We start from the raw sequence: 27929 nt of genomic DNA on the forward strand, positions 1-27929 counted from the left end.
TCTGTGCAGTGTTGCAGCAAGGTGGCCTCTCCCTCAATAGCATGTTCGGTCAGGTACATTGGTTCTACTGAGGGATCTTTGCCTTTTCTGAAACCTGATTTTGCTCCTAAAGATATATTGGCTCCAGGACTTGGAAAAACTCAGAAAAGCTTCAGCAAGCTAGCTTGCTAGAATGCTTGTAACCAAAAATCCTGCAGGTTGTTACCATTCACTCTGTAGTCAGGGAAGACAATTCAAATTTATAACCATTCTTCCAAAAACAAACCATGCAAAAGGGAGAAAAGATCTGCTCTTAGGTCTGAGATCAGCAAGAGTTTTTTAAGAAGCTGTTCATAATAATGTTCTACTTGCAGAAGAACTAAATGTCTGATAGGAGTTATTTTAGAGCTCTTGTGCCTGGTTAGTTCTGTATGGATTTGTTTGTTTTGTTTATTTGTGAGAAGTAGCTGTTGGAATTGTAGCATATATGTGCATACCATATGGAAAACTGGAAACAGTGAAGAAGATGATGGTGACAAGATGTCCCTGCTAGGAACTCCAAAGGAGAGACTGAGTAAGAGATCACATGGAATGGTAAAGAAACACAAGAGGCTTGATAGGCACAGAGTGAGTCAGGATCATAAGACCTAGGGAAGGTTATGTTTATCTCGTTCTGCAGATGTAGGGGTGCCTGAGTTTGTGGGCTTTATTTATCCTCGTGTTTACTTTATATGGCATTTTATGTTGTATGCTACTGCTTAAGATCTGAAGAGGGTAATGCTTCACAAATCATTTGCTCTCTGGACTACAACCGTATGAAGTCATTATTACCCAGTGTTACTGAAACTTTTATTTCACTAAATCAGTGTCATGTTCCTTTTCCTTATGTAGGGATCCTAGGTCGAAGAGACCAGCTACCTGCTTGAACTATAACACCTCTGGCAATTTGCAGTTTTGCTATCTGTGAAGGGGGATGTGACTTAGCACAGTTTTGTGCTTCAGCACAAAATGTTCATTCCTGAGCAGGAAAGAAGTTGGATACAAGAATGCCATGCTTGATCTCCCATTCCTGTGCTTTGATCTTCCAGCACAGAGCATCCTCAGTCGCTGTTGTCTAAAAGTGGTCTCTGTTGGCAAAGATGCTTGGAGAATTTAGCGTGTGCTTTTCGAGTTCGGTCTAGTTAGTTTAGTTTCTAGGTCAGCGATGGTGAATGTTGCACTTCTCCATGACAAACATAAATGCAACTGAGGCCGATTCTGAAAGGGACAAACTAACAAGTAAAGATTTTCTCCTGGAGTCTGAACTTCACTGGCCAAGTTTATAGGATAAATTAATTGCAGTAAAACTTACGACCTCAAAAAATAGACATTTGCTTGCAAGATACGCCTTGCTGTTCTCATCTGGTGGCCGTAGGCTATGCAGGTCAATTTTTGCCGTTGTATCGCGGGTGACTTCCCTACCTTCTCTGGTTTCTGGTAGCCAATGGCAACCGGACACCTCCTGTAGTGACGTTGTGGGAAGACGAGTGTTTCCTACAGGTTGTCCCTGGCTTCTTACAAGTGTCCCCTTTTCGGGCTGTATGAAGATGCACAAGGGTTATGTCAGGGTCCCCTCGGTGCCGTGCCGACCCGCGTTTCCCGTTCGCGCCCGAGCCGCTGGGGCGGGCTGTTTGATGTGGCAGGGGAGCCCAGTTTGTCGGGCTGGGACTGGGCCCCCTTCCTGCCGGAACGCCTACGGACAGTGCCAGGCCCCTCGCGGGGTTCGCGGGGCGCCAGAGGGACAATCGGGGCGGGCTCAGCGCGGCGGCGGGGCGGGGCGGTGCCGGGACAATGGGGCGGGCTCAGCGCGGCGGCGGGGCGGGGCGGTGCCGGGACAATCGGGGCGGGCTCAGCGCGGCGGGCGGGGCCGTGGTGCGGAAGCGGTCCCGGGCGGGCGCGGGCGCTGCCGGAAGGGGCGGGAGCCGGGGACGCTTTCGTCGGGACCGTTCCCGTCGGGGCAGTTCCCCGGCCCCGCCGGTGCCGTCTCTCCCTGGGCCGGGCGCTGCGGCAGCCGGGGCCGGAGGAGCCGCCGCCATGCACGACGCCTTCGAGCATGTGCCGATCCTGGAGAAGCTGCCGCTACAGATCGACTGCCTGGCGGCCTGGGGTGAGCCGGAGGGGCCGCGCCGCAGCCCGAGCCGCTCCGCTCTCCCGTCCCGGGCGGCGTTCTTGCGGCTGCCCCGCCCCGCCCCGCCCTGCCGTGCCCTGCGGCGGGCTGTGGCTGCCAGCGCCGCCCGGCCCCGGCCAGCGGCACCCGGAGCGGCCGTGGCCCTGCCGCCTCTCTGGGCCGGGCCGGCCGTGCCGGGCCGTGGGAGCCTTTTCCCGTGCCCCGGGTCCCGGCGGTGCCGGTGCCGGTGCCGGGGGCTGCCGGGCCGAGCTCCGCTCCCGGGGGTGCCGGCGGTCGCGGGCCGCCCTGCCCTGCCTGCCCTGCCCGCCCGGCTGTGAGGAGGCTGCCAGGGCTTCCGGGGCTGTAACCCTGGGCCGGCTACTTTCTTGCTAAAAAGCATTCCCTGTGTTTTGACTTAAATTTATTTTGGAGGGCTGGTGGTGTCTTGAAGTCTTAGATTTCGGATATGTTTGCACGTGTTAGTGATATATAATTGAGGGTTATATTTTTGGGCATACTTGAGAGTCAAGATTTTGGTCAGGTGACTGCACCAGCTGTCCTAATGATTAGGCTTGATAAGGCTTTTCAAAGCCCTGAGCAGGTACCATCAGATGTACTACCGTCGTGCAAAATCGGCAATTAAAAAAGCTCCACACATGATAGTATTGTGGCCCTGATTAATTGTTTTAAGAAATTGTTTTAAGAATTATATCCTGAATTATAATGCCCCAGTTATACATGGATTGTTTATGACAGAGTTATGTACTGGAGAGGATGTGAAGATAGTTTATTCCTGCATTGCAGCTTTTATCTTTTTCTCTCTTTGAAAGCATTTATTTTGCTGAACTAGGAAAGAAAGCCTAAACATATACACTTACAGCAGTATGGTTTTGTAAAAGACGTGCAACTCTATCTCTACAATGTTTTTTTCTACCAACTAGTAGAAGAAAGGTTTTGCAGGAAACAAGATTTTACTAAAATGCAAATTGCTTTGGTGATGAGGGAGTACTGGATGTAGAAAGAAATATTCTTGTATGCTGCTTTCCTATATGATATTCAGTGAGGAAGAAATTCAGTTATATTTCGTGACACTTTAAAAATTCTATGCTTTTTGTATGGTGTAAATGCTGTAAAGAGGAAGAGTCTGAAACTGCCATAGAGTTTGTGTATAAAGGCCCTCTTTTGTAAATCTTGAATGATTCTTGGTTGTCCAAACAATCCAAATGTCACCTAAGCAAAGCTGACACTGTCCTTCCAAACATAGCTGACTGTTTCAGAGAGACACTGTAAAAACCTGACTGTTAAAAAAACTAACAATCTAACCCACATAAACTCCTTGTTTTTCTTTCTGACAGTACTTCCCGTTATGTAGCACTGTTCCTCTCTGAGAGATAATAATGTCTGAAGAATAGTTTATTGCCTCTTTCGATTGCACGGAAGATGCAATGGTTTGCTTCTTTACCTTTGTATAAACTAGTGGAATGTGATGGCCAGGCTGTTTATTCTGTTTTACTGCCTGATCTTTGCCTAGCCTCTCCTGAGAGTTAAAGCTACTTCTGTGCACTTCCACTGGAGAGATGATAGGAGAACTGTGTAGTCATTACAGAAAGTCCTTCTTGGTGTTTGAAGCAAGTTTCCAAGTGTTCTGATAAATGTAACACAGCCACATCATAGGCACTGTGAAGAAAATTAACTCTAGCCCAGCCAAAACCAGCACAGCTGTGAAGGGTAGCATTTGTGGAACTAATTAGCCTCTTTTTCTCCTGTCTTTGTAGAGGAATGGCTCCTTGTTGGTACCAAACAAGGGCATCTTCTGCTTTACAGGATCAAGAAAGACGTAGGTAAGTTGATTTTAAAAACGGCACAAAAAAGTTGATTATCTTATTTTTATTTTCTGCACTTTTGGAGGCTGTAGTCATTTTAACACAAGTGTGATTATTTGCTGATTTTTTCCTATGTAGCATTTCCTGTATGTAAAATGTGTTTTATATCAGGTTTCTCTGTGTTTAAATTTATAGTAAGCTACTGTAATTTTTATGAATACAGTGCACAAATATGTGTAAAAGCAGTGCCGCGTGCCAATTGCCAGAGTTTTGATGTGTGTTATCTTTTAATGAAGGACTGGATTAGTGAAAGAGCAAATATATTCAGTGGGTCCATGAGCATCATAGATGGGGAAGAGGGATACCTGCCAACTAGTTCTGTCATGTATTTACTCTTTCCCTGCCTCTTCGACAGTCATAAGTGCTCATAGTCTATTCTAGGAATGCCACAAATAGAACTATTCTATTTTTGGTTTAGTTACAATTGGTTTTCACTAAAGAGGTTGTATTTCACATTACCAGCTATTATGTAGAAACTGATGTTATTGAACGCAGGAATATTGTGTAGCTTGGCACAGGAAAGTAAACACCAAATGTAAGTTTCCAGGCTCATCAGCTCTTGGAAATATGTTCATTTGTAGCTACGTGGGTTCTAGAGGCTGGGTTCAGCTTGATTTTTCTGAAACTTGTAGGCTGTCTGTCCAATTGGAGCATGCTAGTCTTGAGTTGCTAGTGTTTTATCTCACATGGTAAATTTCTCTCCTTTTTTGCATCAATGCCAGGAGAGGTTATGTCATCAGAAAGTGTCTGTAAGTCTTTCTCCCTAAAACTCCTTTTAAACCCATGTGGTGTCGTGTTTATTCCTCTTCTACTTTGCAGTGATGTGCATCCTAGCAATTTAAGTTACTGATATTTGATTAGTGTGGATAAAGTCTTTATGGGTATCTTTGTATCTCGGGGTTTCAAATTACTTAAATATAATGCTTGAAATGTAAAACTTGGGCAAGGCAGAAATGTAACTATTGTTGAGGCCCTCAGCTGGGTACAAGAAGTGTAATTTACATTTTCACCTGTGTAGAAGGCCCTCTGATGCATTTAGGTATGATGTAAAAGTTAGCCCGGATATGTTAAAGTGTCATTTTTCCAGTGTTAAGTGGCCAAGTTTGCTTTCATAATTATTTGTAATTTACTTGGTGTAAGATATACACAGTCATGAGCAACTTCAGTTTACATACTCTCTTCGATTTTTCTGATAGGTTGCAATAGGTTTGAAGTGACATTAGAGAAATCCAATAAGAACTTCTCAAAGAAGATTCAACAGGTAGGAAATACCATCTTCTTGGTGTGGGGACAGTTTTCAGCCAATAAATGAAATATCAAATGTACATCTGCAATCTCTGCTATGCTTAACAAAGTTTCCCAAAGCGGTAGATTCTCCTGGGGTGTAACAGCCAGATGTTTTGCCCTCTCTTCCCATAATAGGAATAAGCTTGGTTTGATTGCTAAATCAGAAACCAAAGAATTGGAACATCCAGGTTTATTTTTGGCTTTTGTTAGCGATAAGTCTTCAGTTGTTCTGACTGAGAATATTTGTAAAAATGATGGTAATACACCAACAGGCTGCAATGTATTATTTGACTCTCAGATGAAATCATATAGGAATGTGAATGTAATTCCACTTACTTGAAATATAGAAATAAAGTAACTGCCAGTTCTGCTGCTATTTTTTTTTTTGAGAACTTGCACTCAATGATTGTATTGATTCGTGGGAAAACACCTTAAAGATTATGCATCCTCTTTCAGGATGCAACACTCTATGTATCCTTTAGAAGTACTTTTGTGCTTGTAACACACCAAATGTTACAGCTTTTTCTACTAGCCTAGGTTGCTAGTGCTGTGTGCCAGCTTGTGAAAGGTGAGCGTAACTGAAAAGAGTAGCAATAGGTGAAGGAAGGTTGTGCATGGAAAACTGCCTTGCTGTTCTCATTATTTTGAGATTTTCTTAGACAATCTATAATCAAGTCTTGTTCAGAGTTTTAGTTTATGAATGGAGTCACTAACAGCATTCTCCCTTTCAGATCCATGTTGTTTCTCAATTTAAAATTTTGGTCAGTCTATTAGGTAAGTGAAGAAAAGTGTTTTAATATTTAACAAGCTCTTCTTCATGCAGTTACCTGTCTGAATGTGGCACCCTTTCCACGCACCTGCATAATAGTCTGGTTGTTGAGAAGTCGTCGTGTAGAACTTAGCTTTGCATTTTGCAGAGGAAGCATTAAGTAGCATAGATAGAGAAGCAGCTTGGCTTGTTCTAAGCCAGCTTGGAGAAGAAAGCCTTAATGCTGATTTGTGACTAGGAATGAAGAAGTACATGCATGCTCTAGAGTATCTGTGTAAAATACAGGTTGTATTGACATCTGTATGTGCGCAAATATGCATGCATGCGTGTGCACTGTATGATAGGAACTAAAACTTCTGACCAAATTTGCTTGGTGTATCAAACATACTGTTGATGTCTTACACCAAATTCACTTTATATGCAGATGTGATCTTTTTCTGTCTTGTGGAAGACTTAAGTTTGCTTGGCTCTGGTTATCATTTCTTAACTTACTATCTTCTAATATCTTTTTTTGCTTATGTTACTACTCCCTTCTTTATCATCTCCAAGTCCTGGCTTTTCCAGCTCCAGCATGTGTAGATTTCTGCTGCTTGCTTCCTCATGCCTACAAAACCTTGACCACAGTACCCTACATCTTCAGCTGTTCACTTTGCACTAATTGCAGAAGCCAGTTCAAAATGGTCTTTGTTCATGCAATCTTCCATCTTGAACTTGCTCTGTTCTGTCCTGCTTGCTGTCCCTTCCACTCTGCCTTCCCCTGCTTGGTTAGCAGTACCTTCCTGTAGTTCTACCAATGCTGGTGTTAGTCATCTTTTCTCCATTTATTGTATTTGTATGTGCCCTAGCATTTTTCAACTTTTGGGAAAACACTTCTTTTCCTTTCTTGCAGCTCTTAGTTTCGCAAGTTCTTTTTATATAAACATAAAATACAGTAACTTATTTGAATTTAGCAATGACTCTACGTGTATTAAATATTAAATAATAATTGGAATTTTGTTTAAAACAGAAAATAACATTTACGTCCATGACCTGTTGACATTTCAACAAATCACCACAATTTCCAAGGCAAAAGGTGCATCTCTCTTCACTTGTGATCTCCAGGTAAGGGGAAGAATACAGCTGCACAGATGTCCTTACTGTTTGTAATAAGGATTCCTTTTTCATGTTGCTGTATAGATTAGGTTTGTTAATTTTGTGTTAGATGAAGATTTTTTGGGTACTAATGCTTTTTAAAATTAGTACCTACTACATTTGCTTAAGGCAACAATTTTTAATTATTTTTCTTACACTGCTTGATAAGGTATTTTCCTGTGCCTGTTGTGATTGTAATTTTGATACAGAACTTTTGATACAAGACTTCAAGGCATTTTTGTCCCATACTAACTTTGGCTGTCTTCTGTTTTGAAAGGGCTGCTTAATATAAAAGCTGTTCCCTTTCGTTGCATTGCCAGTGTACTAGCTCATCGTGTTCCCTTCTGCAAGCAACTCTGTCACTGGCTGTTTTTATGTTTTTGTTTCTGTTTATTGGCCCAAGGAGTCCTAGAGCCGTTGTGATAGATTCAAGCCATAAAATGGTTCTGTAAGGTGTAACAGTTCTCTGCTCATATGCTCTTGTTTATTAAGTGACTCATTTCTATTTAAGTGAGTTTCTCAGCCTGCATAAAAGACACCTTTTTTGTAGTCAGAAGAGATGGTTTAGTGCTCTTCATAGTTTTTTATCTTTTTGCCCTGTTGGATCTTGGTGTTAAATAACTTTCTAGGAAGTACATAGGGTTTTCTAGACATAAAAAGTAATGTCTTTCCAAACACCTTTACATCTGGTCGTTGCAAAGTGGCTTGTTGTTTGTGTGTCCAGGCACTTAGCTTTCCTAGTATTTCTTGTCAAGAGACTTCCAACAGGTTAGAAGTTATTAACGGTTTTATCTGTTAGTATAACACATTCTTTGTGTTATTCCATCTCCTCACCTCTCCTATACTGCATAGAGTTCCAACTATTTATCCTAGTTTCAGGGTTGGACTGATAGCTCTCTACTTACCTTCTGTTTGTGTGTGTATGCCTTTGGTGCTCTTTTATTTTTTGGCTTTCCTTGATGTCACAATCCCTGTCAAAGTTCATTTTTAAGTATCTTGCCACCTCCCCTGCCTCCTTCCTCCCCCCCCCCATGCTTCCTTTTTAGGGAATGCCCTTCTGGCATGCATGAACAAAGCTGTTCTTCAGTGGACAGCTTTGCTTCTAGCAGAGGCTTCTTTTGGCCTTGTCTTATCTTACTTGCCTCTTTGTGAGTGCCTGTGAGTTAAGTCTGTCTGTTTTCACAGCAATCAGATACAGGGGAAGAGGTACTGAGAATGTGTGTGGCAGTGCGCAAGAAGCTACAGCTTTATTTTTGGAAGGACAGAGAGTTCCATGAACTACAGGTGAGCTGTGTTCTTTCTGTAGCCAGGATGTCTCAGCAGGGAGGGGAGTTGCTCTTTGCTATGCAGTCCCTGTTACGTGGGCACTGGTGACTTTCAAAACATTGATGGTTGGTTCTGCAGAGATTTTAACAATGAAGCAGCAAATAAAAGTGAAAATACATATTTGAAATCACAGTTAATGGCATTAATACAGTTAAAATTAAAGTAATGGCCGTGCCCTGTATTTTAACATTCTGGTTGTAGTACTTCTTAAGTCAGTGAAATGTGTAAGAATGAATACCTTACAAAACCATTATGGAAGTGGGTGCACTTCTACTCAAAATTTTTCAAGTATGTCATTAAGTCAGAAGATAGTTACTGACAAGTGTAGAGAGCTGCAGTTGTCAATGCTGGAATGGTAAAAAATAACAAAGTGAAATGGGTAGAGGCTTTTTCAGCTACAATGCCGTACTAGAAAATGACCGTCTGACTCAGAGCACACCTCTTCACTGTGCATGAATCCAGCCTTTTAGCTCAGTACTGCCGTTCTTTGAGCAGTAGGTGTTGGGCACAGGTGGTGGGGAATATGATGTCGACGAGAGAGCAGCCTGTTATGCTCTGTGTTGCCAGATTTGACTTCTGCTTTTTGTTCATAACAACCAGTTTAACCTGTTTTCCTCAGGGGGACTTCAGTGTACCTGATGTACCCAAGTCTATGGCCTGGTGTGAAAACTCCATCTGTGTAGGCTTCAAGAGGGACTATTACCTGATACGGGTAAGATGGGGCTATGTAATAGTGTTTTAAGGAGATTCGGATAGCAGTGGACACTATGGAGGCTGCTCCTGTGTTCAGGAATTTAGCTAACAGATTTATGAAAAACAGCAGCTGGTACTCCTGCTATTTGTGGTTTTGAAAGGGGCAGTCTAAGCCTGTCCTTTTAAACTGATATTTTGTCAGGAACTGATCCTCTGTTTGTTGCTGTTGAGACCAGTGTTTACAGCTCTTGCAGAAAAAAAGGAATTGGAGAAGATACATTTTGGTTTGGCAACAGTCTGTGTAAGCTCAGTTTGCATTTTATTTAATGTATTAAGATACCAGATTAGTTCTAAAAGGAAAAAGAGGAGACCAAGAATAACTCATCTGGCATACAGAGCAGCTTAACCATTCTTTAATTTTTCATTCTCTAGCTGAACTGTAATAGTTCATTTGAAAGTCTTTGAACTTACTGTTAATTTAATATTACAGTTTCCACTTAGACTTCATTTACAGTTATATTGTTTTTTGTGCCTTTACAATTGGCTTCTGCAGATATTATAGGAAAATAAGGTGAAGATGAGGTGCACCACACATGTACATGTACGTACATGAGTGGCAACACTGATCTGTAGTCAACAGGAAAACTGCACATAATTTTTACAGTCACTTGAAACTGATCCTGCTCACAAAAGAAGGGATGCCTTTCTGCAGTGCTCTCCTAAATGTTGATTCCTGCCATTCTAGTGATAGGAGTTGTGCAGCTGCCCAGGCAACCAGGGTGGAGACCAGCTGTTCAAGTGTTTACTGTGGGTTGGCTCTGGTGCTTGGCTGACCTGTCCTTGAATAGCTTCATTTCACTAAATAGGCAGGAAAAGTACACATGTTTTTATGATGGTGTTTTCAGGTGGCTAGCTGTTGATATGTTAAATGCTTGAGCTGTAATGGAAGGGAAGCAGTAGAAGGGAAGTGTAGCTGGAGTAGAAGAAGGATTCTCTGTTTTGGTGGCATTGGGTTGCTACTATATCAGCTCATGAAGCAGCAATTTTTTGTGTGTTCAGTTCCCACTATAGCATGTGACCAGAAGAATGAGCAATTAGGACAGGGGAAAAAAGGCTGGGCAGGTTTCTAGGCTTATAGTTAGTTTTTTTATGTGGCAGTGCTCACTCATGCCAGAATAAAACAGTGTTAAAAGTTTTGGCCTAAATGAGGTGTTTGGACACTTCAGCTGATTTTGCTGCTGTGCTATTATGCATTTTATAAACTGGTATGAGTGATGTGCTCAGCTGCTGCTGCAGTAGCAGGAGTACATTATCTCAGACACAAAAGTAATAATTTATTTCAGAATGATGTATAAGCAGGATAAATTAGGATATCCAGAAACTTTTATTGATTCTCTTTAAATTTGCACTTGTCCTGTTAGTGATTATCCTGGGCAAATCCCTCTAGGGGTTTTTGCTTTAGTATTACGCAGCTTTGAAATAAAAGGTTATTTTGCAAAACGTTTTTTTTTGTTCTTTATTATCCTAGGTGGATGGAAAAGGATCTATCAAAGAACTGTTTCCCACAGGGAAGCAGCTGGAACCATTGGTAGCTCCTGTAGCAGATGGAAAAGTTGCAGTTGGCCAAGATGATCTAACAGTTGTGCTTAATGAAGAAGGGGTCTGTACTCAGAAATGTGCCTTGAATTGGACAGATATTCCTATAGCCATGGGTGAGAAGTAGCAGTTTGGTTTTGGTTTTTTTAAACTTTGATTCTTTACTCTTTTGTATGTGATAAAATCATTATGTTCCCAGTATTTTGAAACCAGCTGGATTTGGAGTGTGACAGTTTCTACAGTATTCTAAGTTGTACTCTTGGGAAGGTTTCATGTGTTTGTTTTTGCTTCTTAGCCTTCTTTCCTTGTGGTCTGTGGGCCTCTCTCCTTATAAAATAGGTGTATTCCATGTCTTTTATAAAGGGACAAGGTCTGAAATGGAAGATAGTGTGTTAAAACACTAGTTCTGGGCACCTGGGTGCCTCAGAATTTCCTTATGTTGAAGGATGAGCAAAAGGCTTGGTAGTAGTCTGTTAGCAAATTGCTGTCAGTGTCAGGCATTGAGTTTTGTTTTGAATATGAAAAAGGGACATGTTTCAAGGGGATGAAAAATTGAAGAGAAGCCTTAAGTCGTGGCTTGTTTCAAGGAATGCTTGAGAACAATCAACCTAAATTTTTCCCTTGTTTCATGACTAGAACACCAGCCGCCCTACATCATTGCTGTCCTGCCAAGGTACGTGGAGATCCGCACTTTCGAACCCCGGCTGCTGGTGCAGAGCATCGAGCTGCAGAGGCCGCGCTTCATCACCTCTGGAGGGTATTGATCCAGCTCATTGTCACTGCTGTCAGGCTGGCTGGCTGTATGTAGCACTCTGAAAAACTGACAGGAGAGCAGCTTTTCTAACTCTCACCTTAAGATGTACCATTGAAGCAGCCTGCTGGGCTTTTCATGGAGATTGGTGGAGGCCATACCTTGAGGAGTAAAGGATAGAGTTGAATGTCTTTAAGAATTTGTGACACTGGAGCTACAGTCTTCTTTCTGCTTTGCAATAATGCTCCAGTTGCTCTTGGATTGATCCATGTGTGTATTAACCAGGATTTGTTTTTTTAAGATAGGGTATTGCCTCTTTCTCAGCACTGAAACTTAATAATTGACATTTTTTGTCTTGTTTACAGCACAAACATTATATATGTGGCAAGTAATCACTTTGTTTGGAGGCTCATTCCAGTGTCCATAGCCACACAGATCCAGCAGCTTCTGCAGGACAAACAGTTTGAGTTGGCTTTGCAGTTGGCAGTAAGTACTCAAAAACTTGAGTTTGCATTGGATGCAATTGTGCAAAAGTACACAAAAGGATATTTGTCATCTGCTTGACTGTAGTGAGTCCACTAATCAGGCAGTCAGTGTAACCTCCCAGCTGTCCACTTCGCACAAACTGGTAAACTCTAGACTTTTTTAAGTGAGGTTTTAGTTTTGTGCTGCCATTATTCCATATTGATTTATTGTGGTTTAGATTTTGAGAAATCATCTTGTATATGAAAGATTATCTCAGCTGTTAAATCGGTTACCTTCTTTTAGATTTTGAAGTCAGTTGGACTTCAAAGTCTTCAGACTGCATGTAAACAGCTTGGAGTTCTGAGTTTTGTTTTGTCACATGACTTTTTTTTTGGTAATATTACTCCTGAAACAATAATCTGTTAGAGATGCTGATGCAGTATCTTTAATTATACTGCTCTTACTGTGTTAGGATTTTTTGATTTCTGGAAACCCCCCTTAATTAACTGCATTTTGAATTGCTGACTTGGAAAAAAAATTTGAAAAGGCAAATGAGTGAAGAGCCATTTGCTGTGACAGAGCAGGTATATAGGTAAGCAAAGGTAGCTCTCAGACCCTCCAGGTTATCTCAGTGATACAATAAACACAGTCACCATCAGTGTTCACTTTGAGAGATTATCTTTTTTCTTCTTCTCTCCACAGGATAATGCTCCTGTTATTTCTCTAGGGTGTTTCTCTCTCATATGAGGCGCAAGAGTTTTTAATGTTTGTTAATTTGTATGTATGCAGGAAATGAAAGATGATTCAGATAGTGAGAAGCGACAACAAATTCACCACATAAAGAACCTCTTTGCCTTCAACCTTTTCTGCCAGAAGCGTTTTGATGAATCCATGCAAGTTTTTGCCAAGCTTGGTACAGGTAAATGCTTGGGTTGGCAGTTAGGAGGAATGAAATCAAACTCAGTGGCTATTTTATGGGGTTTTTTGTTTGCTTTCTGTTTTGTTTTAGTTTAAAACAGTGCTATCTTGTGCAGATCAGTCACCTGTGAACACCAAATAGCCTAGGCAGCTCTTTATTTATTTTTTGGTGGAGCTGGTAATTCATTACTTAATAACTTAATGAATTACACAATTAAACACAATGAAATACCTAATTAACTGCACTTAGTAAATGAAATCAAATCAGGAGTTTGCCCTTTTTACAGAATGTATTTGTATTCTAGGGTATTTTAAAGCATATATAGCATGTGCACAGACCCTTTGAAGGTGAATGTTTCAGCAGCTGCTAAAAGCCTACTTGTAGCTTGGAATGAAAAGTAAGGAACATCTGTAGATTTGCAAAATCACTGGACTCAGATGCGGCCCCTTAAGCCTTGGGTTAGCCAAGATGCTGAAACCAGGAAACTTTTCTGTGCTTTTGGAAGTCACAGCAGTCTCTGGTGCTGTTCCTCTGAGTCATACTAGGGCTATTGGAAGAATACTTGAAGACTGAACTGTGTCGTAGAACAGTGCTTAAGACTGAGATTCTTTTTACTGGTGACAGACATCTCATGTGCATTTAAACCTAGAACTTACTTTCATGACACTTATAATTTTTACTTAGGAAAACTACAGTGAAGGACAAGGACTAAGAACTCAAAATATTTTGAGCTTGAATTAGAGGATAGTAATTTTGAATTTGCTTAAACTCTTTGGAAACAGTTTGGCATTAGTTACAGATGGTACTATTTAGTTCTTTTTTCAAAAGCAGAGTAAATCTTCTCTTAAAACATTACTTGTTCCTAGAAATCCTGTCTTACTGTCAGAGTGGTTAATAGTAGGATTCTGCAAGAAGAGCAGTAAGATTATAATAATGGCTTGTCCTCCAAGTGTGCCAAATGCACAGGTTGGAAGTTCCCATGCTTGGACTTGGAAACACATTTTTCTCTTGCTTCTTTTGCATTGTACAGCTTCTTTTCTGTAATGAACAAATTTTTGTTTAGGCTCTAGAAACTTGTGGATGCACCAGTAGACTACAGACTTCTCTGTTACAAAGATAAGCTTGCTCCAAGTTTGCAAAATTAATATGAATGGTTACTAATACTAGTTATTTTTTGCGTAGATCCCACTCATGTGATGGGTCTGTATCCTGACCTCCTGCCCACAGATTACAGGAAACAGCTACAGTATCCCAACCCCCTGCCAGGGCTCTCTGGGGCAGAGCTGGAGAAGGCACATTTAGCTCTGATAGACTACCTAACTCAAGTGAGTGCTCCTCTACCTGGTTTTAGAGCAGGGTTATTCAGTTCTAGCATGCTTTGTTGGTTATCTTTTATTACAACTGGTGAGGGGTCAGTAGCTCTCACCGAGGAAGAGGTGACCGGTCCGGGGAGATGGTCCCAAAAGGAATCGCCTTCCCGAGGCCCGGTGTCTTCCCTCAGCTGCTGGCAGGAGGGCCCGTGCAGAGACTGTCAGCTCTTTAGTGATTGTCAGCTCGTGGTTCCAGCTCAGCTCTGCAGGGCAGCCTCCAGGCCAGACCAGGGAGAGAGACGAGAGGCTCGTGTGGCTGGTTCCACACAAGGTAGCTTTATTATCCATACTCAGGCAAAGGGGAGCTACGGGCGAGCATCTCCGTCTCGCAGGGGCAGAAGACCATCTTTTATAGGGATACAGGGGATGGGTCTCAGAGGGTAAAGGCCAATGGGTTACAAAGGATCTGCATAGGGTCTCCCAGAGGATTGTGGGTCTGTCTTTTCTCGAAGTGACCAAAGAAGTGGTTGTCTTTCCAGGGAGTCCTGCTGGCCGATTGTGCAATCTCCTTATCTCAGCAGACATCCCTCCAGGGCAGGGGCTGGGCATACCCCACAATCTTTGATGAGCAGGAAGCAGTACACCTACTCCAGCTCTGTCATGTTAGCCTTAATGGGTTGTCTTCATGGTTGGAAAATACGGCAGCAGCTCCTGAGTAAGCAGGGGAAGTGGAACACGTGAGATACCCCGCAGATATATGGAAAACATCACGTGTGACTGGACAAAATTTACTTATGGGTCAGATCTGAATACGAGTCCAGTATTTTATTCCTCTTATCCTTCTGAAGAGGACCTGAGCACTTCATTTTTTTGTTTTGTTCAGTGATTATTATGAAGGGCACTCTCTCCAGGAGATAGGTTGAGGGCATGCAGTAAAAGGTGGAACAGGAATTAATGGGTACTGTAACTTCCTGCCCTCTTTACTTTGTCATAACTGGAACCTGAATTGCTTGGTTGCCATCCTTACTAGATGTGTCTGAAGGAGGATAGATTTTATGCCTAGTAGTGCAAAATCTAAATTGTTATCCAAATGTTTTAAATGTTTCCTGACTTCTCTAAAGTGTCTGTTGAGGTTAACAGAATTTCCTTCTGACAATTTTCTCAAGAGACTGGACATTTTGCAAAACTATAAATATGCAAAACAAATGTATACACCTGCCTATGGTTGTAAAGTTTGTGTTGAATAGTTAGTAACAATAAAATTCTTTGGGAAACAATTGATTAAAACAAGTTATTAAACTGGCTTAATTTAGTCTTTGTAGTTGGTGGGTTATATGTACTGAGGTGAGATGTAGAAATCCATGGCCTTTTCCTGTTAAAATTTCATTTGATGTCCTGCAGAAAAGGAGTCAGCTAGTGAAGAAGCTAAATGATTCTGATCATCAGTCCAGTACCTCACCCCTCATGGAAGGAACACCCACAATCAAATCCAAAAAGAAGCTGCTACAAATCATTGATACCACTCTGTTAAAGTGTTACCTGCATGTGAGTTTCTCTGTGACCTAGAGGTTTTGCCACGTGAGCTCCATTGGAATTTCAGACTGAAACATTTAAGAAGGAGGATAAGGAGCTACTTCAGAAATTCTCACACAACTGTCTGTCTTTGATCTAGAAATGAATTGTAAAATTTGAGTGTTAACTAGTTTGCTCACTGGTCAGGAAGCAGTTTCATGGAATGAGGCAGATGTGTCTGTTCCTGGTTGCTGCCTCTGTCAAAAGAAAGTGGCTGTGGTTGTGTATTTTGAAGTTCTAATGAATGCTTTTATTGCCTTGTACTGTTAAATGCAAGAAAGTACGATCTTGGCTCTTACGATGTTTTTCAAAGCCTGACCTCTGTTCTTATAGGGGAGTACCTTTGATATGTTGTTTTCTTTCTGTCCCCAAAATTATGGAAATTAACATGGACCTTAGATGTTAAACTGTCATTTCTTACTTTTTTTATACTGTGAGGCTTCCTTCCTCCCCTGTCCCCACTTCTAACTTGTACTTTGTACTATAGACTCAGAAGGTGCACTTCCAGTGAAGTTTAAGTGCTCCCTTTTTGCTTGCAGACAAATGTAGCACTGGTGGCCCCACTGCTACGTCTGGAGAACAATCACTGCCATATTGAGGAGAGTGAGCATGTGCTGAAGAAGGCACACAAATATAGTGAGCTGATAATACTGTATGAGAAAAAAGGTCTGCATGAGAAAGGTAAGTATGAGGTTGGGAGAGGAGGAGGAGGAGTGGAAGCATGTATTCTTTGTATTGTGTTTTGACTTGTCTTCAGTGAGCAGGCAGTATTCTGAAGAGAATGTTTAGTTGCTATCTGGTGATTAAACCTCTTACAATTTGGTCTGTATGTTCAAAATAAACCTTGTTTTTTTCTTCAGTAGCATAACAGGAAAAATGCACTTTTTTGTGGTTCATGTTGGAACTAGCAGTTACAAAGGAATGAACTTCTTTTGTTTTGAAAGCATTACAGGTACTGGTGGATCAATCAAAGAAAGCCAACTCGCCTTTGAAGGGTCACGAGAGGACAGTGCAATATCTGCAGCATTTGGGTGAGTGTGAGGAAGAGCAGTATTTTTGTGATCATTCTTGTTGGGCTTAGTGGTTATTCTACTGTTTGGCAGCTTTTTGGAGGCTATCAAGCTGAAAGGGTATCCTTGTTATCTTGTTTGATTTCTTTCATAATGCAACCTTCAAGTATTAGCTCAAGGGTTTCAAATTTTGTTGAAATGTAATTCTTTTAGAGAAACACATTCCTTATTTCTGATTAAAATATCTACTGGGAGAAAATGGGCCATAGTTATTTGAATTTTCTTCCAGTGATGATTTATCATTCCGAGTGAAGTAGAAACTCTTCTTTAGTTGACTGTTTTCTATCAATATTTGGGCATTTAATGAAATATTCTTAGGTGGTTCTCAAGTAACTACAAATTCCTCCAGGCTTGTAGCTATGGTCTTTTAAGTCATCAAGTTTGTATTACTGATGTGTATTTGATACTTGCCTTGTGTTAATGGAATAAGCACTTACTGTTTATTGCATTAAAGCAAATATTAATCATTGATTGTGTGATCAGCCATCAAATATATGCTTTATCAGTGTGCAGGAGAATTATGTATTTGATGGGGTGGTAGATAGTTTTCTGTGTTGCATTATTCTTTTATCTTTTAAAACAGTGTTATGCAGGACTTTTTCCTATTATAGCTCATATTTAAATGAAGGATTTGTTGCTGAGGCAGTTTAGAAATTCCCTGCCTGTGACTTCTGTGAAGCCCCATGCAGATAAATGTTATGTGCTGAGGGAGCCAGTTGTTCCGTTTTGTGGTGCAGTGTGATGTTGACCTTTTAGTAAAATGATCAGTAAGCTTTAGTAGTTATTTAATGACCTCTTCCTCTCCTCCTGACATTTTCACTGTTTTGAGTAGGTTTTAACTTCGTATTTGATTTGCTTGGGATTTCAACAAAGGCAGCTTGATCAGTGCTTTGGCAGGGAGCTATTCTAATTAATGTCACACTTCTTTATAAGGAGTTAAGACTCTCTGTTTTACATGAGAACTTTCTTCCATGATTGTCCTGTCCTTTTTTAAAATTTTCCCTGTGAGGCCAGCATGCCTTGTAAATTCAGAGAAGAGTTAATAGAGTTCTGCAAAATTTAGACCCACAGGTTTATTGCCATTTACCAAGTCACACTTTTGTTTCTGAAACTTTGAGATTGGCTCTTCTGGGGACTATTTCAATTGTTTTATTTCACAGTGCACATCATCTGCATTATTTATTTATTTAATACTGCTCATATGAAGATGCCGCTTTTTTAAAATATTGTGGGATGGAGAAGAGCAAACAATGCCTGCCTTTTTATAGGGTTGCTATAAGTTTCTGTTTCTTGTATAGTTGTTGCCTTGTTCAGGCAGTGAATGCCTCAGGGGTTCTGAGCAGGAGGGTGAGGGGAAAGTCATGTTTTCCTAACATGTTTTATTAGTATTTAGAACCAGATTGACCAAATAGTATTCTTTTTAAAGGGGCAAGTCCTACATTTTGCTAAAAGCTGAGAAGCTGTTACCTGTCATGTAGTTTCTATGCTAGCTACTTCAGTACTAGGATGGTTTCCTACTTGTTATAAAGTATTTGACCGTTTGCTATAGAAGTCATTAAACTGACAGGCTGGAAATGGACTAATGAAAGTTACACAAGTGAAAAGTACAGTCCTTTCTCTACCCTAATAAAAACAAGCTGAAAGGGAAGACTTTTGGAATGTGGTTAAAGCAACCAATCTTGGTTTTGGGCTGAATTCTTTACATTTGATGACACTTACTATTTGAGTTATCTTTGTTTCTGTTTGAAATCATGTTTGTGAAGCAATGAAGTTGTGGCTTTAACTTGGAATCAGTGATTTGCTTGACTTGAGCAACAATTGGATTCTTCATGTAAATTAAGCTTTACTGGCTCTGAAAGCATCTGTTTGTGTTGTGAGTAGATAGATGTTTAGGATTTTAACAATGAGCACTGCTGCTTTTTGTATTCCAGGCACAGAGAACTTGCATTTGGTATTTTCCTACTCTGTCTGGGTGCTGAGAGATTTTCCTGAAGATGGACTGAAGGTAAGTGTGGTTGAAAGAGGCACCTTGTAACTGAGATTCTTAGTACAGTAAATGGAATTGGGATAACTCATTGTAAGAAGCTGATTAATGCTAAATCCAATTAAAGACATAATTTGTATTTTCTGTGTTCAGTGCTGTGCTAATGTTAGCAGTAGATAGAGCAGGTCAAATCTTTCACTTTTTCTTATGCTCTTCCATTCTGGGAACACCTTATAATTGTAATAAATAGCTAGGAACCTTTGACACAACACTTCGTGTTACTGATGTCACACTTTTGCACAAGAGCCTAATGGAGTATTTAAATGTTGATTTGCTTATAAAATTGACTCCCCGTATTTGGGAGGCGTTGGGCTCTGTAGGAGAAGAGTGTTCGCTAAGGCAGAAGTGGGGATGTTTGTTAATCTTTTCAGATGTGAAATAACTTCTCAGTGCCTGAGTAAGCTGCTCAGTTGTTTCTTATACATCTTGTGCTTACTCTTTGGACATATGATGATATGCTGGGCTTCAGTGCCTCAGAGAAAATACACTGTGGCACTTGAAAAAAAAAAAAAAAGAAAATCACCATTCTCTGAATAAGATTTTGTTTAACAGATATTTACAGAAGACCTCCCTGAAGTGGAAGCTTTACCACGTGACAAAGTGCTCAGTTTCTTGGTAGAAAATTTTAAAAGCTTGGCTATTCCTTACCTGGTAAGAACTCAATCTCTACTAGTGCATTTTACATTCAGTACAAAATGTTACATGTAAGATTTTAGTTCTCCAGGAGTTGGAGCCTGATGCTGTCTCACGGAGTACTAGCTGTGCCATAAGTTGTGCAAAGAAAACATAATTAAAATACATGAAATCCTGAAGTCAAGCTTGGTAAAGGCAACCATGTTGCTTGGTTATAATGAATTACTTCCCAGAGAAAGTGTCTACAGCTGAGCCTTAACATGTATTTACAGGAACACATCATTCATGTCTGGGAAGAAACTGGTGCGGACTTTCACAACTGTCTGATCCAGCTGTACTGTGAGAAAGTGCAGGGCTTAATGAAGGAATATCTCAGTTCTTTCCCTGCAGGTATGTTTAGCCTTTTCTGGTGGGAGGATGAGGGGTAGGGGACCGCACAGGGGAACCTTCATATTCCATATTTTTGTAAGCCTTCCCTGTTGACATCCAGCATAAGATACCTAAGTGATGGAGGGAAGTGGAAAACAGAAGCTGTGGGTTTGTAGGGCAGTCTAGTTCATTGCTGGTTCAGAGATCTTAAGGGATCAAGCAACGCTTTGTTCACAATTAAGTAGAATGACAGCTACTGCTCTCTGACTTCTGCGTGTTAAGGGTAGGGAAGGGTTTTGAATAACTTGAGTATTGCTTTAACCAGCCACTTGATGTGTTTCTAGGAGCTGAAGTTAATTTGGCAGGTGCATGACAGTCCCAACCTGTGTAACAGTTCTCTCACCATTTAGTTCCTCTTCATAGTGATTTGTTCATCTTCTTCTGTGTATTAGTGTAGTGAAATGGTTGTAATAATTTGGCCTATGTTGTTTTTTTAATATAGATAGAGCTCCAGTGCCTGCTGGGGAGGAAGGAGGAGACTTGGGGGATTACCGGAAAAAGCTGCTTCTTTTTCTGGAGAAGTCTAGCTGGTATGAACCTAGTCGACTTATTAGTGACTTCCCCTTTGATGGTGAGTTCTGTTTCCATAGGTTAATTAAACCCTAGCTTATTGCATTGTACAGCAAAACTTCCTCACTTATCATAGAATCATGGTAACTAGAAATAAAGAAGATGACTGTAGCTGTAGTTGCAGGCCACTGGTGTGTATACTAACTCTGTGTTTGCTGGCACAGTTGGGTTTACCAGTTTCTGCAGGATTCCTGTAACTGTTGACCTAAGACCTTCTGGTATCGCCCAGCTATTTAGCCTAACTTTTTGATGAGTCTGAATTACTTAATAGATCTGAAGGTTGTTGTTTCTTAAGGTTACTTAAGAATTCATAAAAGGTTTCTGAGAAGACTGATGTGAAATACAGACTTACAGTCTCAGTGTGACTTAAACTGTAGCCTGAGCACAGATTAATAATTCCTTCTGTTAGTCTGGTCACTAATTTTGTCATTTCTCTGTGTAACTATTGATTTAATCCTTCATGCTATCACTAGGTCTCCTAGAAGAACGTGCTCTGCTCTTGGGTCGTATGGGGAAGCATGAGCAAGCTCTGTTTATTTATGTTCATATTTTGAAGGACACCAATATGGCTGAAAAGTAAGGACTTAAAAATTTTTTTTTTTTTGCAAGACTTAGTTTGCTTACTGCCGTATGGATAGGATGTGTAGTGTATGGATAGGATATATGTGGAGCACAAACAACTAAGTCTTCGGGATCATCCGGGTTTTCACATTTTCTTGACTTCTAAGCTCATTTGGGTATCTGTTTGTTACAGATGATGCTGCTGTCCCTTGAGGTTTGCCTTTTCATGCTCTTCTGTTGCTGTGCTTTAGAGCAATATGACCATCATCAATGAGTTACTACTTTCCACCTGTCCTTAGTCTGTGAACTTGCGTGTTGTTTTGCTTCCTTTCTGTTTGGAGAGACGTTCACTAGTCCACATTAAAAAGAATCCTCTTTAGTAAAGATACAGCATTTTTCTACGTGTTATGTGCTAGGGAACCTCCTGAGTGAATCAGAAGTACTCAGGTAAAAACAGAATTACCCAACACTGCCAGGTATATCTGAACATTGGGGCCTGTTTGACATAGTTGTTTTTAAAGCTTTTTCAGCAAATGCTTGTTAGAGGGAATTCAGCCCTGGTGTGCAGTGTACACTAATGAACAGCTTCTCTTTGTGATTCAGATACACTAATTAGATATATCCACACATAGGTTTTTTAGTTGGAGAGATCTTTTCCCCCCCTTTTTCTTACACAGCTGAATTAAATTTGGCTTCTGCATTAAGGCTTTTTAAGTTGACTGGAAGTGGGATGCTTGCAGAAAACTTTGCTTCTGTCAGCATTGTAATGCAAAGTAAAGGGTGTAATCCTGCTGTGCAGTCTGATGAATTGATCTGAATCAGATGTGCTGTCACCAAACTTGGATGACTTCAGTAGTCAGAGCATTTAAATGTTAATTTCCGTAAAATGATTCATTGGGTTCTATAACTGTTTCTGTATTTGACTTGATTCTTTTCTGTTGATTCTTCTAGCTACTGCCATAAACATTATGACAGAAACAAAGATGGCAACAAAGATGTAAGTAGCTTCTTGTTCAGTAAGGAAGTAGAAGGCTATTCATACTTTGTTCAAGACTTGAAAGTTCTTGCTCTGTATAGACTTTTCCAGGGTTTGTGTAGTGTATGGGAATTTACGTATAATCTCTTGGAATTTAGGGATTACTGGATGATTGCGGGGTGTTTTTTGTTGAGAGTGTTACAGTGGATTTTGTTGAGAGTATCAGTGGATTTTAGCATATATCAAGAGGTGTTCAAATCAGCAGTTCAGAATTTTGGATGGCATGGGTACAACTTAGTACCATTGTTGGGTTCTACCAGCCCTGCCAGTTGTGGATACATGCAGTGGTTTCAGAGCTTTCCTTTCGTGTGCTGCAGGTCTATCTGTCCCTGCTCCGCATGTATCTCTCCCCACCCAGTGTTCATTGCCTGGGACCGATCAAGATGGAAGTGCTGGAGCCTCAAGCCAATCTGCAGGCTGCTCTGCAGGTTTTGGAACTGCACCACAGCAAACTGGATACCACTAAGGTGAGTCAGGCCTGTAAGTACTCAGTTTGTGCTGTTGGCAGGAGATTACAGAAGGTACTGGAGTAGGCAAGTCAATGGATTTTGTCAAGCTAAGTGTGTCAATTTCTATTCTGTTTTGGTCTCTATTCCTTTTTAACTATTCCTAACTTTCTTCCAGGCTATAAACCTACTCCCAGCAAATACACAGATTAGTGAGATTCGCATCTTCTTAGAGAAAGTCCTTGAAGAAAATGCTCAGAAGAAAAGATTTAATCAAGTGCTCAAGAATCTTCTCCATGCAGAGTTTCTGAGGGTAAGCATCCCCCGCCTGTTATTTAATGGAATAGTGTTTTAAAATAGGGTCAATATTTAAATTTACTGTTCCTTATAGGGGATGGGTGTCCTCTAGATGGTGCTGTAATGCACCTGAAATTAAATGGGAGCCATGCAGCTTGAACATCTTTTTTGCAGGAAATGGTGTGCACTTTCATTTTAGTTTGGATGAGGTGTTTGTCTTTGCTCTCTGTGCTGTGGTGTGCAATGCAGAATCATCTCAGACAGCTTGGACTGGATTTCTTTCAAGTGAAGCGAACCAGAGGAAGCAGTTCAGTAGTTCACCTTATACCCCTCAGTGGTTAGAATGCCTTAGTCTGTGGACTAAGGTGAAAGTAAAACCTTGCAATTCATATAGTGTGGGTATTGGGTGTTCAATACCATCTGCTCTACTCTACAGACCTGCTTCTTGTGTGCTGCACAACTTGGTAATGTAGATGTGGCCACTGACAGTTTAACATTGTGATGGTTTGCAGTTTCATCAGACCAAGATGTGGCATTGCTTTTTGAGCAGCTTGGATTTTTATTCTTCTTTAGGTCCAGGAAGAGCGGATCTTACATCAGCAAGTAAAGTGCATTATTACAGAGGAGAAGGTGTGCACTGTTTGTAAAAAGAAGATAGGTAACAGGTGAGAGAGCTGGGTAAACTGAGTCAAATATTAATCTGGTACACTTGAACTAAGAATGTTGGAAAACAGAACGTATATACAGCCAGAGAGAACAGCAGTATGAGGGAGCCATTTGAAGAGTGTTTGAATTACAAATTACATTAATCAGTTGGATCGTTAGGGAGACCTCAAAGCTTCGGTCAGTGAATTTGCTGCAATAGTTTAATCCTCGTTTCAACAAAGGAGTAAAAAATCGCTTCGGAAACTCCTAAGAGTTCTTACTTCACAACTCTAGAAGGCATAAAATTGCCTCTCATACTGAATTTTGAAAACTTCATAAGAGCACTGCCTTTCTAAGAACCTGCTTCTTAACTAGAATTGAGAAGGATGATACGAAGAATTTTAAGCTAAGATACAGGTGTAGTTTCCTGTATCTGATGGCTTTATGGCTCCTGACTGGTTTGTTTTGTAGCCTACATATGATAGGATGTTTAAAAGTAGAACTAATTTGCTTGATGATTTGGGTGCCAATGACCCTGACATGAGCTCAGTTGGTTGGAGCATGGTAACACCACGGTTGTGGGTTCAATCCCTGTACTGGCCATTTACTTAAGAGTTGGACTCTTATCCTCGTGGGTCCCTTCCAACTCAGAATATTCTGTGAATCTGAACTTTTCTTCTACCATTCCTAGTAGGTAGTTTTGGGTTAATATAGAATGCAGATTTTATTTGCACTTGGTTTTTAGGTCTTTCAACTAGAGGGAAATGCTGTGTGACTTAGTCATTTTTTTCTTCTTGATGTGAGCCCATCTGAGATATCAGTAGCATTAACAATGATAGGGAAAGGTTCTTTTCCCAAAACATTTTAATAAACATATTGCTATGCATATTAAATTTTTTGCTCTTAGCATGCAGCATGTAGCATCAGAATTGAAGCTTGCATATGCAATATTGTTTTGGCTGTTTAGAATTTTTCTAGTGCTGTTAAGTTCAACAAGATTTTGAAGGGCAAGCATGTCCCCCAGTCTTTAACTTGTTCCCAGTGACTTCCAAGTAAAGTGTGCCTACAGAAATGAAAATAGATTTTAAAAAACCCCAAGCAAACTTCTTACAAAATCCATAGAATTCTTTTGTCTGTTTCCTCTTAATATATTCAGGCTGTAGTTTTTAAAAGTGTCACTATCATGTGTGTCTCTTTGATTCTGCACAACTTGGATGCTCTTGTTCAAATATGGAAAACTGTTTGTCTTGACAGCTGATGTTTGTGTTTGTTCTCTTTACAGTGCATTTGCTCGATACCCTAATGCAATAGTTGTGCATTATTTCTGCTCCAAAGAAGTCAACACACTGGACACCTGACCTTGTCATGGTCAACAATCCCAACATTCACATGGAATTCAGTACTGATGACTAAAGAAGTTGATGTGTCTGAGATTTTTGAGGCTTGTTGCTAGGTTCTCTTACACTGGGTAGAAGTCACTTTTATCTGTGCACTGACCCATCAGTATTGATTTACTAGAAAATGACTTTAACCATGTTGTTACAGTGCTGGCAACTACACTGGACCTCTCAGTCCTCAGATGAAGAGCAGAAACTGACTTTTGTAGTGAGTTTTGTAATACACTCCAGCCTTGCAAATGAACTGTTAGACAACTGTTGGACATTCAGCACAAATCAAGTTTTACAATAAAACATACTTTCTTAGGGTGGCAATGTTGTGATTTGGCCTTGTATGTAAATATTTTTTCAAAAAAAGAAAATTCCCTGAAAGTCTTTGCAGTTATATCAGCATTGCCTGGAGATCACCAGGTCTTTGTTGTAGAGGAGGCTTTTGTGTCTGTTTCTAGACATGGGAAGTGTAACTTTTGTCTCAGTGACAGAAATGTTTAATTGCTGGCCAAAGGACTCTCTATTGATATTCAGTGGTTTTGCCTGACCTTCTGATAAGTTGTTACACAGGAGATTGTCAGACAAATGGTAGATACCACTAAGAAGCTTTTTTTCTTTTTATTTTAGTTTGAGAGCTAGAAATTGAATTAACTTGTGTGTTGTTTGCACTGATTGTGTTCACTCTTTGCGTGAGTGGAAGCTCAGACTATTTGAAGAAGTTCACATCTGTACTCACAGCAAAAAGCAAAGAACACCCTGTAAGGCAATTTCTGGAAGGAGTGAACTCTAGTTATTGCTTGAGCTTCTGAACTATGCTTGAGACTTTTGTATATAAATTCTTTAGTCTCTGGTTCACTTTCCAACACTGAAGTAAAATCCAGACTGTTTCAACATCTGTGTATTTTAAATGCTCTAGAACCGCATTCTGCTCAGGCTGGTACTGTTCTTAAATTACTCTTGGGCCAGAAGTCTTAACACAAGAACTATATTGTATCATACTTGCTGTAGACTGTAGTATTTTTGTCTTAACTTATTTTTTCAGAAACATTAATCAGTAGCAGATTGGTATGAGGGACAAAATGTTTGTTGCAGAAAGAATCTGTGGAGTGGTAATGAAAAAGCAGCAGCAGCAAAGAACCCAACAGAATGGCTGTTTGACTCCCAACATCCTGGTCTAGCAATACTTGTAAATCTGCCATTATTAAGTCCTATGGAGCATGACATGTAACTACCAGGTATCACATCTTAATGAACAGGCTGATGAATAAATCTTGTCTGCCTAAGATGTAGTTGAATCTCAGTTAACAACATAGGTTTATTTAAATCATGTGAGTGCTTTTTAGGAACAGATCTGCTATAAGCTGACAAGAATCTAATTCACTTTCATTTGCCAGTGTTAATAGTTTCCCTTGCTAACTGTTTTTTCCTTTTTCATATGCATTTGTATTTATTGTTCATGCATTCTTCTGGATTTCTTGGTCCGGTATTTTGCTACTTCTGACTTGGATGTCTTGGGCGGTATTGCTACTGATGTCTTTCTGCAGAGGCTGGGTAGAGGGAATCTGTGGTGTTAATGTTTTTAAACCTGTATTTCTTCTATTTGAAGAAGAGAGCCTAAAAATACTTACACTAGATTTGCACATTCTGTATAGATCTTTATATACTAGTTCAGGTACGGAGGGAAGATGGTTTGGGAGAGTTGTGTTTACAGGTCAGAGAATGAAGAGAGGGTATTTAAAAAGACCCTGCATTCTTTGTATACAGATACAACAATACTACTCTGATTTTTACCTATCTTATGTTTAGTGCTGGTAGTATGGTTTTTATTTACCTTCATTATCTGTTACCAGGAGAGCTGTACTCACGTATGAGGATCTTTATTGTGCTCTTACTTACAAGACTAAAGTTGTGCCTCTGTTCATCTCCACTGCATACCTTTTACAGAGATGTGGCTTGTGCTGTACATTTTTGTTGTTTCATATAATGTGCTTTGGGTTTACTAACCATACAGCAGGTTTGTCTAAAGCAATAGGTTGTAATAAATATCGTGAACCAGTGTGTGTTTCAGTCATTGGGCAGTTAAGCTTCCCTGGGCTGATGTAGATTTTATTTTTTGTTTGTATGTTAGACTTCATCTTCTGGAAGACCCAATGCAGTATCTCAGTATCCCTTTTGCTTTAGTATATGTAAATCAAATGTGGCCATGTCATCAATTCTTAATGTAGGTTTTTAAATCTACAAATTTATTTGTGCTTGTGAATGTTCTCAAAATCCTACTAAAACCACTTTTATATTACCTCTTTGAGTAATGTTTTTGCAAGTCCTACACCATCATACCATTAAATATGTACTTACTAGAGAACACTAAAATTACTGACAAATTTTTTTTTGACTGGTGATTCGCTATTTTGGCCTGGGGAGGAGTGTTAAACTCTGTGTGACCAAATCAGGAAATGTTTAGATTCACAGGTTTGCAGTCGCTTGGGCTGTAGCTCATAGAGTAGTCTGGTGTTGGAAGTAGAATATAGATCCTCAGTTTTCCCATTCTATAGATGTGGGAAGTACCAGCACAGAGGAAGTCTTTTGTCTTCATGTTCACAGAATCACAGAATGGGTCAGGTTGGGAGGAACCACAGCGGGTCGTTTGGTGCAAGCTCCCTGCTCAGGCAGGGTCATCCTGGAGCACGTGGCACAGGATTGCTTCCAGATCCTTGAATATCTCCAGTGAGGGAGGTTCCACAACCTCTCTGGGCAACCTGTTCCAGTGCATGGCCACCTGCGCAGTAAAGAAGTTCTTCATTTTCAGGTGGAACTTCCTGTGCATCAGTTTCTGTCCTTTGTCCTATTGCTTGGCACCACCAAGCAGAGCCTGACTCCATCCTCTGACACCCTCCCTTCAGATACTTAAATGCATTGATGAGGTCCCCTCTCAGTTGTCTCTTTTCAAGGCTGAACAGGCCCAGCTCCCTCAGTCTTTTTTGTT

General features: G+C 40.6%; 1 protein-coding gene across 3 annotated transcripts; it reads left to right on the forward strand.

Moving 5' to 3' along the window:
• Positions 1 to 1917: 1917 nt before the first annotated feature.
• Positions 1918 to 27328, forward strand: VPS39 (VPS39 subunit of HOPS complex). 3 transcript variants are annotated; one of them, XM_032112188.1, is made up of 26 exons: positions 1918 to 2125; positions 3901 to 3966; positions 4731 to 4757; positions 5205 to 5269; positions 6027 to 6069; positions 7071 to 7165; positions 8381 to 8479; positions 9141 to 9233; positions 10743 to 10926; positions 11447 to 11567; positions 11927 to 12047; positions 12816 to 12945; positions 14128 to 14270; positions 15657 to 15800; positions 16367 to 16508; positions 16772 to 16858; positions 18829 to 18902; positions 19494 to 19592; positions 19847 to 19964; positions 20446 to 20574; positions 21047 to 21149; positions 22086 to 22131; positions 22488 to 22637; positions 22795 to 22929; positions 23487 to 23578; positions 23762 to 24358. In XM_032112188.1, exons 1-26 carry the CDS (start codon positions 2053 to 2055, stop codon positions 23781 to 23783), a joined length of 2601 nt encoding a protein of 866 aa, XP_031968079.1. In that variant the 5' UTR covers positions 1918 to 2052; the 3' UTR covers positions 23784 to 24358. The 3 variants fall into 3 exon arrangements, with proteins under 3 accessions (XP_031968079.1, XP_031968075.1, XP_031968076.1); XM_032112184.1 differs by lacking the exon at positions 23762 to 24358 and adding an exon at positions 24841 to 27328 and having other exon boundaries at positions 1919 to 2125; XM_032112185.1 differs by lacking the exons at positions 4731 to 4757; positions 23762 to 24358 and adding an exon at positions 24841 to 27328 and having other exon boundaries at positions 1919 to 2125.
• Positions 27329 to 27929: the final 601 nt, after the last annotated feature.

The sequence above is a fragment of the Corvus moneduloides genome, chromosome 6, assembly GCF_009650955.1.
Source record: "Corvus moneduloides isolate bCorMon1 chromosome 6, bCorMon1.pri, whole genome shotgun sequence".
Taxonomy (NCBI): domain Eukaryota; kingdom Metazoa; phylum Chordata; class Aves; order Passeriformes; family Corvidae; genus Corvus; species Corvus moneduloides.